Consider the following 14,600-nt stretch of genomic DNA (forward strand, 5'->3'; position numbering starts at 1 on the left):
TTAAATACAAGCCCCCTGTAAACAACACCAGCACCGCGGAATCAAACCCATACCTGGAGGAGGAAATTAAGAGGCGGATCTGCCTCTCGATTGCCTTGGTGTCGCCGCCGCCATGGCCGTCGCCAAGAGCAACAACAAGTCCGACAGCAAGCACGGCGCGCCGCTGCTGGGGAAGTACGAGCTGGGCCGCCTCCTGGGCCGCGGCACCTTCGCCAAGGTTTACCACGCGCGCTGCCTGGCCGGCGGCGATTCCGTGGCCGTGAAGGTGCTCGACAAGCCCGGGCTCGCCGCGACCGGCATGGACGAGGCGCGCGTGCTGGGTGAGGTGGCCGCCATGCGCCGGCTCCGGCACCCCAACGTGCTCCGCCTCCACGAGGTTCTCGCCACGCGGTCCAAGGTGTACCTCGTCATGGAGCTGGCCACGGGGGGCGACCTCCTCTCCAGGCTCGCATCCCTCCCTTCGCGCCGCCTCCCGGAGCACGCCGCCCGGCGCGTCTTCCTCCAGCTCGCCTCGGCGCTCATCTACTGCCACGCGCGCGGCGTCTCCCACCGCGACGTCAAGCCCCAGAACGTGCTCCTCGACGCCGAAGGGAACCTCAAGGTCTGCGACTTCGGCCTCGCCGCGGTCCCGGAATCGCGCCGCGACGACGGGCGCCTGCACACGGCCTGCGGGACGCCCGCCTTCGCGGCGCCCGAGGTGCTCCGCCGCAAGGCCTACGACGGGGTCAAGGCCGACGCCTGGTCCTGCGGCGTCATCCTCTTCGTCCTCCTCGCGGGGCACCTGCCCTTCGACGACTCCAACATCGTCGACATGTGCAGGAAGGCGCACCGCCGCGACTACGTGGTCCCGGGCTGGGTGTCGCAGCCGGCGCGCCGCCTCGTGGGCCGCCTGCTCGACCCGAACCCGGCCACGCGCCTCACCGTCGCCGAGCTCTCCAGCCACCCGTGGTTCAAGCGCTCCCTCAGCCTCGACTCGCAGCTCGGCAGCCTCCTCGGCGGCGCGCCAGAGCGGGACCTCCTGTTCCAGGCCCCGCCGGCGCTCAACGCTTTCGACATCATATCCATGTCGCCGGGGCTCGACCTGTCTGGACTCTTCGGCGAGAACCGGCGGAGCCGGGAGAAGAGGTTCATGACGACGGCGTCGCCCGAGCAGATCGTTGAGCGGCTCGGGCAATCGGGGGCGAAGCTCGGGTACTTCATGGTGGGGAAGAAGGGAGTAGAGCGCCTGCCGCTAGGCGGCTTGTCGGGGCTCGTGGCCATGTCCATGGAGATGTCAGAGGTGGCGCCCCCTCTGATGCTCGTCGAGCTGAGGCTTGAGGCCGGCGATGATGACGAAGTCCAGGCGTTCGGATGGGACGAGCTTAGGACGGAGCTAGGGGGCGACGTAGTCATGGCGTGGCACGGTTGCGAGGAATTGTGACAAGGTGCCAAGTTGGGGGCTGGCTGTATGTATGGAATCATGCCACAGGGTTAATTAGGACTCTGTGCAGTGGCATTTTGTCAGATTGGGGTAGATTGTTAACCCATTTAATCTAATTTTGATGCTTGTGATTAGACTGTTTGTTGGATGAATCTTGATTTGTTTGTGATGCTAGCTTGAAACTGGCTTGAATCTGATGATAATGCATATGGTAGTCAGTAATACAGAGAGTGCTTCTGTATATGCACATGTCAATAATATTCGTGGCAGCTCTGCACAAGTAAGGGACGTGGAATCGCAGTAAAGATCATCAACTCTTTATGATTCGCAAATACTCTCCAAGTGAAATACAACACCCAAAAACATTCGGCACTATGCTCTGTCATCTTCTTCCTGGTAACTACTGAACCTTTCCATCCAACTGGTAAGCTGCAATTGTTACCTACCTTGACAATAGCACCTTTGCTGACAACTAGCTATCGTGCATATATAGCTGGATAACACTGAATGCACTATTATGTTGTTACGATTAGAATATAAGATGAAGGGATGAATTTGCTGAGTAATGTCTCAACAATCTATCGGTGTCCTTCTTTTCTGCCTCACATATTTCTTTGAAACCTAATCTTTGTCTCATTGTGTCTTCGCAACGTAGTTCCGTCATGCCTGGCCTGCAGTGGGTACATGATTACTGTCCATATTTGGAATCATTCCCATCCATCAAAGTGAAGTGCTAATGATGAATGCTTTGCTGAAGAATATGCCATAAGTACTATTCATGACGCAGAAGGTCGGCAGGCAGATGGACCCGATCTACGAGTAAACATCTTGGTAAAGTAGTGGAAGTCGCGGTCAAACAGAAGCAATTGATTACAATAACCAACATCTTAACATAGTGCATAGAGTGATACATTTTCTACGGAGTATAAAATAAGGCTTACATGATCCTATTTTGTGAGGTGCTGACAAGTGATTAGCATGCATCATAGTATTCACCTGTTCATTTTCACAAACTCCTGATTTTCAAGAGCATAGATCTCATGGATGCATGGTAAACTTGTTGCCAGTATCGAAGGCAAAGCCAAAATAAATTCAGAAAGCCTATCAACCAGTAGTAATTAAGTACTTGATGTGCAGGTTAGATCGATGTCGACGAAACGGATCCAAGAGGGTATTGGGTCAGGATCTAGAGGGCGAAAAGGAGGAGCTAGAGTGACCTTGACACGGGTATCAGGGAAGGACCTTGCCAGTAGCATAGTGACAAAACTAAGCAGTAACTTGCATGCCTAGCATATCAATCTCCTAGTTAATTAGGTAACATGTGAATGGGACGGATAGCTACTACAAGTTCTCCATTCTAACCTCGTTGATCTGAAATTGGAGAAAATGGTTCAGGTAATAATATTAACTATGCCGGCCTGCGACCATGAGAAGAAAATAGGTGCAATGGAACAGCATGACCAATCTAAACAGGTGCAAATAAACATATGGTGTTTGACTCTCGGTAGCCAGTTCTGCATCGACAGACAATGCAAAGAGACACCAAGAAAAATCTGGTGTTATTTTCATCTTTTCTCAGTAGCTCAGCAGGAAAAAGAAGAGAGGATAGTGGTGTAGGATGCAGATAAGTAATCTGTACAAAAACACGAGGGAATAATTATGAGAACATTCTTGCACGTCTGTAATTGAGCTTACCGTGGTCCATTTTGCATTTGCAACACAAGATTAGAATGCCATGGGACTTCCTAAATTCCACAAGGAACAAACACACAAGAATTTGCGGACAAGATCAGAATGTCAATGCAATCTTTTGTGAAAATCCTTCAGGCCAAAGCTTGCCGACTTTGATGATCACATTTCATCCTGCCAAGACATAGTATCCAACATACATAGGTTCAAGCACTGCGAGAGAGGAACAAAGATCTACCCCCTTGGTATTGGCCCAGGGCCTGTTGTACTTTGCTTCCATCATCTCCTTGATTGCAATGTAGTTTCTGTACCCAGCTTTCTGAACCTCTCACCGAATCTGAGGAAGAAACGGGATCACCATAATGACCAAAAAAGTGCAAAAAGATGAGTAGTCATAATCACGGAAGAACAATTCCAGGCATGTTGGATTCTAAATAGGGATAAGCATTCTGGACTAAAACGTCAGTCGGTTATGCTTTCTACAAAAAAAAGTTGTGCTTTCTACGACCCATTCACGGAGTACTTCTTACTAAAAATTATCAGTGCTGCACATTACTACCCCGTACCGATGAACATGCTTACTACTATCTGAACAACATGTAACAACAGATCACACAGCAAAACGTGGTTAGCTCTCTTCAAATCGGCAAAAAGACGCATTCGGTCATATAGGAAGGGTTGACCGGCGCGGACTTCGTGAAGTCCAAGAATCACAGTGTTCCTTATTCTGGGCGGAAACTTTCTACGTAGGCGTGGAATTGTAAGAACAAAGCCCAATGCCTTTTTGTTTGGGCCAAAGAGTAGATGGGCGGACTACTGGATCCGATATGGGCCGCGAGATATCACACGAGAGAAACATGTCGTAAAACGGAAACCATAAAACGCTATCCGATCAAAAAAAAATCTTCGCGAATCCCATTTCCTATCACTCTCCGGCTAGACCGAGCGAGCAGCAGCCATGGGGATTGCTCCAGTCGCGACCTACTCCTCCTTCCTAGCGCCACCGCCGCCGAGGAAGACGGCGTACCGGGCGCACCTCGCCGCCGCAGGGCTCTCCTCGAGGGCGTCCTCCTTCGCCGCGGGCAGCGGGCTCGCGGTGGCGGCGGCTTCCGCCGCGGTGGCCGCACGGCCGAGGCGGGCGGGCGCGGGGGGAGGCGCGCTCGGGTGTAAGTGCCTGTTCGGTCTCGGCGTGCCGGAGATGGTCGTCATCGCCGGCGTCGCGGCGCTGTTGTTCGGGCCCAAGCAGCTCCCGGAGATCGGTCGCAGCGTCGGCAAGACCGTCAAGAGCTTCCAGCAGGTTCGGAGTCACAAGCCTAAGTCGGGGTGGTGCTGTAGTTGTGGGCAATTAGGAGTCGTTAGTATCTGCTGTGTCGCCAGTCATGGTAAACTTTAGGACTGATTCTCCGCAACTTGCTCAGCAGGCACAAAATTTGGTATGCTAGCACAAAATTTTGGTACAACTTCGAAAATTTTGAGAAAATTATTAGTGTTAAAGAGTAGTGAATTTATTACAGTGCCACTTGAATGATGTCGTAAAGTTTAGGTCATTCATTAGTGCACTGTGCGTCGTGATATAGCAGTACTTAGAAGTTAGAAGAAAGACTTATGCCAGTACACACTATTATGATGCGAAAGGTGCCTCCGAATACGCAGAGGCTAATATTGGATTGTTTTAGGAATGCAAACGGGATCCCGATTATGTCCTGCTTCTAGGCCATTAGAGACTTGTTAGTTCAAGATTTTGCTCAAAGTGAGGTCTAGGTAGGTAATTGAACTAGAAGCGGGACATACGATCCCGCTTGCATCCCTAGATTATTTATGTGCGCTCCATTTCTTATTTTGTTTTAGCTTATGTTTTTGCTAAGGCAGCACGTCTGCAAGTGGCTTTTGATCCAGAGGAATAAATGAGTCTGGGTATAAGGGTTGGAAAATCTTGTAGCTCTTGTTTGCAGTTTTGCGCATCCACGGGAACTAGAAGGATCTCGGGATGGGAATTTTGTCATTTTAGATTTTGTGTTTACGCGATCCCATTGTGATGCGGTTGTTTATGTGGACATATAAGAGTCCAAATACAATCTATTCTTGTGCGCTCTTACCCGTGCAATTTATTGTGAATGATAGAGATAATGAAATACAGGTTCTTCTCTTTCTAATATAGTTAGCTTATCGTGACATAAACCAGTTTGCTACCAATTATGTTCACAATGATTAAGATAGTGAAATTATGTTTCTTATGAAATCCACAGCAGTAGAACAAACAGTCACACTGTCAATTCTCAAGATGACAGAGTATATCTGCTTATAGAGCTATATACTTTGGTCACTTGTTCATACTTTGGTGCACTTGAATTAACTCTTAGCTACAAGTTCACCTTGGCCAATTTGCTAATGCAGAGGTCAGAAGTCACACCTCCCTTTATTAAAAAAAAACTTTGGCCAATTTGCTTAAATCTTGTTTTTACGAAGACGTTCAGAAACATAATATGAAATGTGAACCAACAATATGTAGGGCCATCCATTAGTGTGCACGGTATTGGTGGGCTTTGTTAAATTGCTATATAAAAAAAATACAATTGCTCTAATCATCTCCGAAGGCTTACATAAAATCTGTAATGGTGAGAAAAATGTCATCTGCAATAAAACTAGCTTTACGCATTAGCATTACTTGTTTAAGATCCTGATACGATTGAAGGCACATTATCATTTGCAGTGGATGGTTAATCTTCTTTGATTTCAAGAAGGACTTGCAATAGCTGGCCAACTGTGCAGTGTGTACTCTTGTTTGTTATGCTCTCTGAAGTCACACTATTATTATAGTCTTCGTAGTTTGTAGGCAAACCATTCTTTCTCCATTGTATGATTTGTTTCCTGACCTGTTCACGTAAATCCATTCTCAGGCAGCCAAGGAATTTGAATCGGAGCTGAAGAAAGAACCAGAAGATGGTGGCGACCAGCCTCCGCCTGCGACCCCCACGGCGGTTAGCAGCGACGGTGAAGAGCAAAAAGGGCTAGAATCATCTGGTAGTAAAGAAAGCGCATGAGGACTGCCTGAGGGTCACGAGCTAGAAGAATTGTGTAGTATGTAAAACTGTTTGATGCGTTTCTTTTGACTGGCGGCACATTGTACCCTGTTTTTGATGTTCTTGCAGGCTATATAGCGATATTATTTGTACCCAGGAAAAAATGTCTGGAAATACCATGTTCTTAATGCATGAGGCTGATCGTGTGCATCAATTTGGACAACCTTACTGCAGTCAAGAAGTGTGGCTGATGCAAATCTTGCAATGTTTGGATGTGCTGACTTATACGCTATGCTACTTCAGTTGGATTTCTGCGGACGATGTACCAGTCCGGACAGTCTGATTCTAATCGAGACACTACAAGGTAGGAGGAAAAACAATGTCCTAGACGGGCATCAGCCTAAGTTATGTTGGAATTGAACCACAGCTAATATAAAATATCAATGATTATTTTTTTGAAACTGCACTAAATCTTATTGAAATTTAAATAAAATTCGTAATGAAACAATAATAACATTTCAGAAAAAAAAATCTTTTGCAAAACCTTAATGACATACTCCCTCCATTTCACAAAGAATGGCACGCACGCATTTCAAGATTTTGCTTTGATCGACAATTAGACTAATGATTTGAGGCTTATGTGTTACAAAAATTATATCATTGGATTCGTATTTCAAAAACCTTTCCAACAATATTAAATTTGTAACATATAATCTACATACAATTGGTCTAATCATTAGTCAAAGTTCAACCTCGAAAAACGTGGGCGCCATTCTTTGTGAAATGGAAGGAGTATGATGGAACTGATATGTGTGAAACATTACACATATCTAATTGAGGCAAAAGAGGCGGTGGCTTTGGGGCAAAAAGATCGCAAGAGAGACCATCCTGTAGTGGTCTGGGTCTCTGGGACTGGGAAGTGTTGCCGTTGAGCAGCTACTGTAGACGCCCGTCTTTCGGCCCACAGCAAAAGAAAATAAATTCGCGAGGCCACACTCGAGAGGGAAAGGAAGAAGGCAAAAGCTGAAAATATCACCATGGCTCTCCCTGCCGTCGCCTCCCCTCTCAAAACCCTAAACCCTACCCTGAGCCCAAGCTCCATACACGGCCGCCGCCTCTTCAGCTCCTTCCTTCTCCGCTTGTCACCTCTGCTTCCACGAAGCGGCCCCCTCCGCTGCTCTGCTGCGTACGGCGAAGCTGCCGCGGCGCAGCCGGCTCCTCCGACGACGCCGCGGCCGGATGAGATCCCGTGGAGCAAGGACTTGTCCAACTCGGTGCGTCTGATAGGGACGGTGGGAACCGACGTGGAGCTGCGGCAGCTGCCCAGCGGCGCCTCCGTCGCGCGGGGGCGCATTGCCGTCTGGAAGTCGGCCACCGAGACCACATGGTAATTTCAGTATTGGCTGAGCCGTGCTAGCTCGTAATTCCTTTTGTGCGTCAGCTTCCTTCTTCCCTTGTTGTAGTCGGTAAAATGTTCTGCAATGATAGGACGGGAAGTTCCGTAGACATGTGGTACAGCTAGTTGTCAATTTGCTGCTCATGTGAATATGGAGATGTTACAAATTACTAATATTTAATAGTATAAACATGTGCTATCTAACTTTCATTGCAATAGTGATGCCTCCGTTTCAAAAGGGACTTTGGGAGCAAGAAAGCTTCAAACTACTAACCGGGGCTAAAAGTTCTGAAAAAAGGGGGAAATAAGGCTTGCTATTATTAATGTCCAGAAAATATCATATCTGTGAAGCATAAATTTAAATGTACTCCATGGAATAGGCTGAACTGAGTTAGGCAGTTCAAGTTGGAATTGTCAGATTTCCAGAACTCTCTTTTCCTTCGTGAAACAATAAATAACTTGCTTAAACCAAAGTGCTTAATCTGGCCTTTGTTTCCTCTGTGACTAACTAGATTTTTTTTTTGCAACAGCTCAAATATAACATAGCAATGTATATGTATAGAATTTACCAGAACTACAATATAAATAGATTTATAAGCACGTTAGGGGTGAATCTGGCATCAATTTCTAGTGTAAATTAAATAATGTTTTTTAGATTGACTAAATATTGTTTACAAACATATAAAAAACTAAAAAGCATTCAGTATCACTGAGAAATGGGCAAGGTTCTATCACCTATAGAGGAAAGGAAGCGGGAAGACACGCCTATCGCCCGTCGCTCCTTCCTCGGTGGCCAGTCGCTTTGGATAGCTAGATTGCACAGTGCAACGGTCTGCCCTGCTGTCGCCCGCCAAAGCCCTGTCAGCCGCCTACCTCCAATTTCCTCTCTCCAAGTGACGATGCCCACTGCTGCACCGTGTTATGGCAAGTCCACGACTGGGGAAAGACTCGAATATGGGAGACGAGACTGCAGCTGGGAGGCCATGTAGAACATGCTGCTGCTGATTGATCGTATTATTTCTGCGTGGGGCTTCTTTGGGCCAGGCCCAAATCGATTTTATTTCTTTTCTGGATATTATACATTGTAAGCCTGAGACACAGCTTTATATGAAGAAGTAATCAATAATGATGTTCCCTTTGAGTAATCATTTCGCTAATCCAAAAAACAAAACTGTATATCATCGTGTAAGCATAAATTGGACTACACCCCTTTGTTGCTATGTAAGTTGTGCATATATTATCTGTTCATCACACCATAAATAACGGTTGAGATTATGGTCCATTAAATTATTAATATTACTGAAATTTATGAAGCATTTAATGGAGTGGTGGTTTGCAGGGTAACCCTAGCATTTTGGGATGACTTGGCTGTTATGGCCTCCGAGCATGTGAAACAGGGAGACCGAATATTTGTTTCTGGACGGCTTGTATCAGATACTGTTGATGAAGGGCCTGAAAAGCGGCAAGTTTACTACAAGGTCCCATCTCTGCTAATATTTATATTTGGGTTACCATGATTTTCTTTTCACGCTTTTTTCCATCTTCCCTCTTTCTCGTGATTATCAACAGTATCATATATTTTTCAGGTTGTTGTTCAACAGTTGAATTTCATCGAGTCCTTCCAACCTGTGCGGTTATATGAATCAGAGTCAAACCAGAATACCCAAGGTATGTATCTAAGTCCACTGACTTGCTGATATCGGTTTGTATCATAGAACTACTGTTTCTCTTATTACCTGTTTATACTTCTGTCATATGGATACTTATTTGTATGTTTGCGATATTTACTTCCGTTTGTACAGTAGTACAGTTAATGGTTACAGTTTACATTGCTCACTTTGCCTTCAAACTATCATGTTCAACATGTAACCATTTTGGAGCTTGGCTATTGGTCTTTTGCCTTCAAAGACACTTGTGATAAGTCCCCCTATTTAAGTTATCTATTTGACTTCATGCTTTTGAAAGCTTTAAAAAATATTCTAGGCATTTTTTGCAAGATAGATACTTTTAAAGTATTGAGAAAAGGCTGTTAGATGTTAGCTTATGTAGAAAAATTTATCCTGGCTTATAGTTACAAAATTGCAACAAAAGATAAATACTCCTTTTCTTTGAGGGAAAGAAATAGCACATAAATTCCCTCAAAATAAGAAGAAATAGCACAGAACCTGTGCAATCCTCATACTCCTTTTATTCCTCGAGTACTCTTTCAAATGCAATTGATTGTTGCACAGTTTCACCCTTAATTTCTTCATGTTTTATAGATTTTGCACTCGGCGTTTTGGGTACAACTTACTTCTCCACTCTATTTGTGTTGCGTGGTTTTAACTCTTAAAGAGACGATCATACACATGATTTGGTGCTAGATTGATATAAGAAAATATTGTTGAAACAAAATGAAAGTTTGACATTTTGTTGTTAATGAAAGGTGGAAAGCATGGATATTATGTCGATAATGATTCTACCTCTGGATCAACAGAGAATAAGAATGGGGATTTCCTCAGTTCCTCCTCTCGTTCAACTGAGGCACTGTGGCAAGCATTCTTCGCTAATCCTCTTGACTGGTGGGATAACAGGCAAAATAAGGTTACATACGCTCTTTCTCGTATTCTTTTTGGGTCATTTAAAATTTCAGTCTTTCAGATGTATGATCAATTCTTATTTTCTTTGCATTAACTTCTGTCTTTATATGTAAACCACCTATGCATTTTATGATAGTGGCAAATAAACTGGGGGAAAACATGGAACACACTGCCGGACATCTGGAACCACTTAAGAAAAGCTGAAAGTAGTAGAGAGCCATAGAGGGGTACTGGATAGCCAAAGTTGAGAATTGAAATGATAAAGGCATCAAATGTAGTTGGGAAAAATAAAATAAAGAACTTTCTTCTACGTTATTTCCTATTTCTGTCAAAAGGCTCGTGTTTGGTGCTTTGGAAAGAGAGAATTCACATGGATTCCAAAATTAGGGAAGAGTGCCCTACCGCCCTCCGCAGGGTTTTGCACACCTTACATCTAGCTTCTAAAATTATATAAATGTGCCAACTTAGTCTACATAAGTACAGTGGCAATATTGCTGCTTGAGTTGTGCAATTGAATTTTAATGGTTCAGTGTTACATGCTGTGTGTGAAAATCACTCTTGGATTTTTAAAACAAAAAAGGCCATATTATGTAGTGGGGGCATGTATGCCACTAGGGTTGGGGCACTAATTCAAAAACAAGAGTCAGGAGGTAATCTAGATTCTAGAAAGTGTTGTGCCCTTGAAATTTTGAAGCTAAAACAAAAATGACATCAGGAATATAACAAAATAGCAGAAACTTTGTGTGCATAGTCAATGCTCTCCTTTTCGTCTCTATGTACTTGCATTTATTAATTTATTAGTTTTCAAGGTTTTCTTTTACGAACAGCTCAAGGAATTATCTTCTGCATCTTGTCAGCATTTGTAGATTTGAGACTGAAATCTTCTGGAGGTGGACTAAATTGACAACTAGTTCACCATTTTTTGGGGAAAAATCATATTTATTCAATGGCCAAATCAAGTTGGTTCGTATATAGCAATTATTTTTGTTGTTTGGTTCCGGTATACAACTAATCTCCAGTACGAGCTACTTTCTTTTACTTTGCGTCATAATAACTTGCAGAAAGATTCATAATGTTAGGTCCATCCACATTGTGTTAGGTTGTGAATTTCGTGATAACCTTCCCGGTCCCCGCAAGCTTTATCAGTTGGCTGCATTTATTCTTGTATATATTTGTTTGCATCAATGATTTGGCCATCATACTTGTTTTAAGAAATATGTCCTGGAGATTGCTTTGATTATCTTAATTTCATAAGGTTTATGACCGTAATACCCCTTCTAATCCATATAATGGTGACTGACTGGCCTTGTACGTGTCAACAGAAGAACCCAAGATATCCAGACTTTAAGCATAAGAGCACGGGTGAAGCATTGTGGGTTGATGGGAGGAACAATCCTAACTGGGTCATCTCTCAGTTGGCAGTTTTGGACTCGAGAATGGGTTCCCTGCAAGACAGGGAGAGAAAACCAGTCTCCTTTATGTATGCTGATGACTTCATGACATCTGACGCCAACACCTAAGTCTCCCCTACTGAGGGCGAAGCTTCTTAGTGACCCAGTCCCAATTATCTAGCTCCACGATGTATCAGTATCATGTAGCAAGCGTGCCCCATGCTGCCTCAGTTTTGTTGTACATAGGTAGGCCCTGGAAGCTTATCAGTGATGCGCACGGCCATCGGTTCTATGTCGATAGTAATGACAAATTGCAGACTTGCCAATGTATTAGAAGCTCTATTATGTGAGAAATGGTACATCTGTTGTGGCGTTCCATCAGTCAAGTGTCTCGTCTGATAAGCCACGTACGGATATGCTCCTTAACCCAGATGATGCAAACATACGTTTGTATGTGCTGTGACTAACTGACTAATATAGATTTGCGGTTCATACGTGCAAGGGCATGTGCACTACAAATCTGGAGACATGCATCGTGATTTGGGAGACATCTCACTGTTGAGGGGCACACATCGACCAGCAACTAATATGTAGGTTGAATCTTTGATGCTCCTCTAGTTGGACCTGTTCTCACATGAATTGGCACATAAAACCCGTCCAGGCTATTCTACCTACCGTTCCTGTAAACACCATCTGCTACGGCAACCAAACGACCGCACCATCCCAGAAGGCACAGGAGTCTAAGAATTCCAGTTATGTCTTTGAGATTATTGCAAACGATAATACTCTCAGATTTTCGTTTTGAGAGGTGGATAAAGTCCTCGCCTTGATTAATTGATGCCAGTGCAGGCTGCTTGGATCAAGAGCTCATGTGCACCACATGCATGCTGTCCGCCCATATATCGACCGTGGCATGTGTTGACAACACGATGCAGGTCTCTCCCTGTATGGGCTCTGTGTGTTGCCTTGCTTTGACCAGTCTTGGTGAATTTATTTCTCTCGTTTGACTGAGCTACCGAGAATTGACATTGGATCCACTGATCAGCCATGAGATCCCGTGATCTCAGATTTTAATCTTGGCGGCACATGGTAAGTTATATCTCCCTTCGTGCTTTCGTCTCAAGTCAATTTGGTCTGGAACATGGGCTGAAGATTCGCACAAGAGGACTAGTTGGCCTTTCTCTGTGCTGCGAAGTTAACTAAGGGTCTTTTCCTTTCACGGAACTTCAAAACGCAGTAAAAGGAAAAATTGTAGGATTGCTATGGTATACCCCTCTTGAATTCAAAGCGGAAACAATTGAAATTGGCACCAGCTGTGTTTGATTACATCATAGGAGTTCATGATCCGCATAATTTTTTCCAGTAGAGTGGACTAAATGATTATTTTATTTTTAACTCCATAAGAAAAAATCTTGCGGTTCCTGATGCTATAAATGAGAAGGAAAAAAAATCCCTATGAACTCTATGAGAATGATTCCCGAGGACATGTAAGCAAACTTTGCCTGCATCTTAATTTATTTCCGTTCTTTCTTGGTCATAGCATGTAGTTGGAGACCAGATCTGAACGCAGTCGAAATGCATGATTTTTTTGCAGATATCGCTTTGAAATTTCAATACGCCTAAAAGATTTTGTTCTTGAATTATCAGCCTCGGACTTGAAGAATGGAGAAGCAACTGATACCCTCACAAACAAACCAACAACATTAATAGGAAAAGATTGATGATACAGAGACTTGACAACTGAATACAAAAGCAAAGCCGTGGGGGAATCCAAGGGAAAGAAGCCACTTCTTCTTCCCTCCCTTGTAGCATCATGCAGGATCATAAGTAATGAACAATTAATATAACTGTTTCGTTTGTACAAACACATGGAGAGTTTAACCCAAATCTCCACATCTCCTTTGTGCTTCTAAAAAAAGGCCTACTTTTAAGGACCCAAACAAAGGCACACATCCATGTGCGCACTCTGATGCACCAAGCTCATCTCCTTTGGCTTGGGGATCGAACCCAGATCGAAGAACAAAAAGTATAAACCAGAAAAGAAAGAAGAAAAAAAGAAGAACTCATGATATCATCATCTTGCTCCGATCTCAAACGTGTCTTCATTTGGATCCGAGGCCTGTGGCTTCAGATCTCTTGATGATCCTCAACTTCTTGCAGGTACCACTGAACATACTGCAAACACACAAGATCAAAGATGGTAAGTCACACTGCATATACTTTCACAAAATGTAAAGATGGATTTATGAGAGTAATGAACACTTACTCGAAGGGCACATCTCCGACAAGCATGAGGTCGCCGTCCTTGTCCTCGTAGGTGATGGCGTACTCGGCCGGGTTGGCGTTGGGACTGGCGCCGTCGGCGCCTGAGAAGCAGACGAACATGGCCTCCAGGGCCTCCCTGAGCTCCCTGTAGCCCTTGTACATCTTGAGGTCGATCTTCCTCAGGTAGGGCGCTCCGTCCATGCTGACTTTGACGAAGGAGCCGTTATTGGTGCTTGCCACCGCTGCTGCAGCTGCAGGCGCCGCAGCTGGAGACTGCGTGTTGCTGCTGTTGTTGGCCTCTTCGGCTTTCTTGGCCTTGCTCTTGCTCGCTGCTGCTGCTGCTGCCTGGAAGCAGCTCTTCCTGTAGGACCTCACCGGTGGCCATCCTACCACTTGCGCCCTGAAAAGAGTTCAGACGAAACATGTAAGAACCCTGTCCATGCATGCGTTTCTGAAGAAGATGTGTGATCTAGCCTGAGCCCTGAAGGCTCGAGCTAAAAGGGACCGGGAGTAGCTAGTAAACTCACTTGGCGACCGGCGGTGCGGCCTCGACGTCATGGGCCTTGCCGTCGTGGGCTTCCTCGGCGGTGGTGTCCTCGAAGGCGTCGACGGCCCGCTTCTTGCCCCTAGGAGTGGCCGGCGGCGAGAAGGCTGTGGCCTTCTGCGAGAGCGTGCCCGGCAGGCCCAGCCTGAGCTCAGTCGCCATGAGAAGGCTGTCGGCGTCCATTTCCAGGCTTATACACGTAGGAAAAATTAGCTCGATCGATGCGAAATCTGACAAGACAATCAATCGAAGCGTCTGCGTTGTGCTAGTGCTACGAAGGGCAGGGGTTTGGCGAG

The 14,600-nt window shown here is 45.3% G+C and overlaps 3 protein-coding genes across 4 annotated transcripts; 2 read left to right on the plus strand and 1 right to left on the minus strand.

Moving 5' to 3' along the window:
• LOC100827646 (CBL-interacting protein kinase 7) lies at nucleotides 1-6,386 on the plus strand. Its single transcript, XM_003562156.4, has 3 exons — nucleotides 1-1,416; nucleotides 4,244-4,406; nucleotides 6,007-6,386. The coding sequence occupies exons 1-3, from the start codon at nucleotides 113-115 to the stop codon at nucleotides 6,148-6,150; spliced, it is 1,611 nt and encodes a 536-aa protein (XP_003562204.2). The 5' UTR covers nucleotides 1-112; the 3' UTR covers nucleotides 6,151-6,386.
• A 728-nt stretch (nucleotides 6,387-7,114) lies between these two features.
• Nucleotides 7,115-11,877, plus strand: LOC100829773 (protein OSB1, mitochondrial). Of its 2 annotated transcripts, none has more exons than XM_003562162.4 (5): nucleotides 7,115-7,516; nucleotides 8,865-9,003; nucleotides 9,112-9,193; nucleotides 9,951-10,108; nucleotides 11,427-11,877. In XM_003562162.4, the coding sequence occupies exons 1-5, from the start codon at nucleotides 7,167-7,169 to the stop codon at nucleotides 11,622-11,624; spliced, it is 927 nt and encodes a 308-aa protein (XP_003562210.1). In that variant the 5' UTR covers nucleotides 7,115-7,166; the 3' UTR covers nucleotides 11,625-11,877. The 2 variants fall into 2 exon arrangements, with proteins under 2 accessions (XP_003562210.1, XP_010232401.1); XM_010234099.3 differs by having other exon boundaries at nucleotides 10,002-10,108.
• A 1,296-nt stretch (nucleotides 11,878-13,173) lies between these two features.
• On the minus strand, nucleotides 13,174-14,600 carry LOC100831313 (auxin-responsive protein IAA12). Its single transcript, XM_003562166.4, has 3 exons — nucleotides 14,288-14,600; nucleotides 13,762-14,160; nucleotides 13,174-13,670 (listed from the first exon to the last, which is right to left on the minus strand). The coding sequence occupies exons 1-3, from the start codon at nucleotides 14,485-14,487 to the stop codon at nucleotides 13,598-13,600; spliced, it is 672 nt and encodes a 223-aa protein (XP_003562214.1). The 5' UTR covers nucleotides 14,488-14,600; the 3' UTR covers nucleotides 13,174-13,597.

The sequence above is a fragment of the Brachypodium distachyon genome, chromosome 1, assembly GCF_000005505.3.
Source record: "Brachypodium distachyon strain Bd21 chromosome 1, Brachypodium_distachyon_v3.0, whole genome shotgun sequence".
In the NCBI taxonomy this organism is placed as follows: Eukaryota; Viridiplantae; Streptophyta; class Magnoliopsida; order Poales; family Poaceae; genus Brachypodium; species Brachypodium distachyon.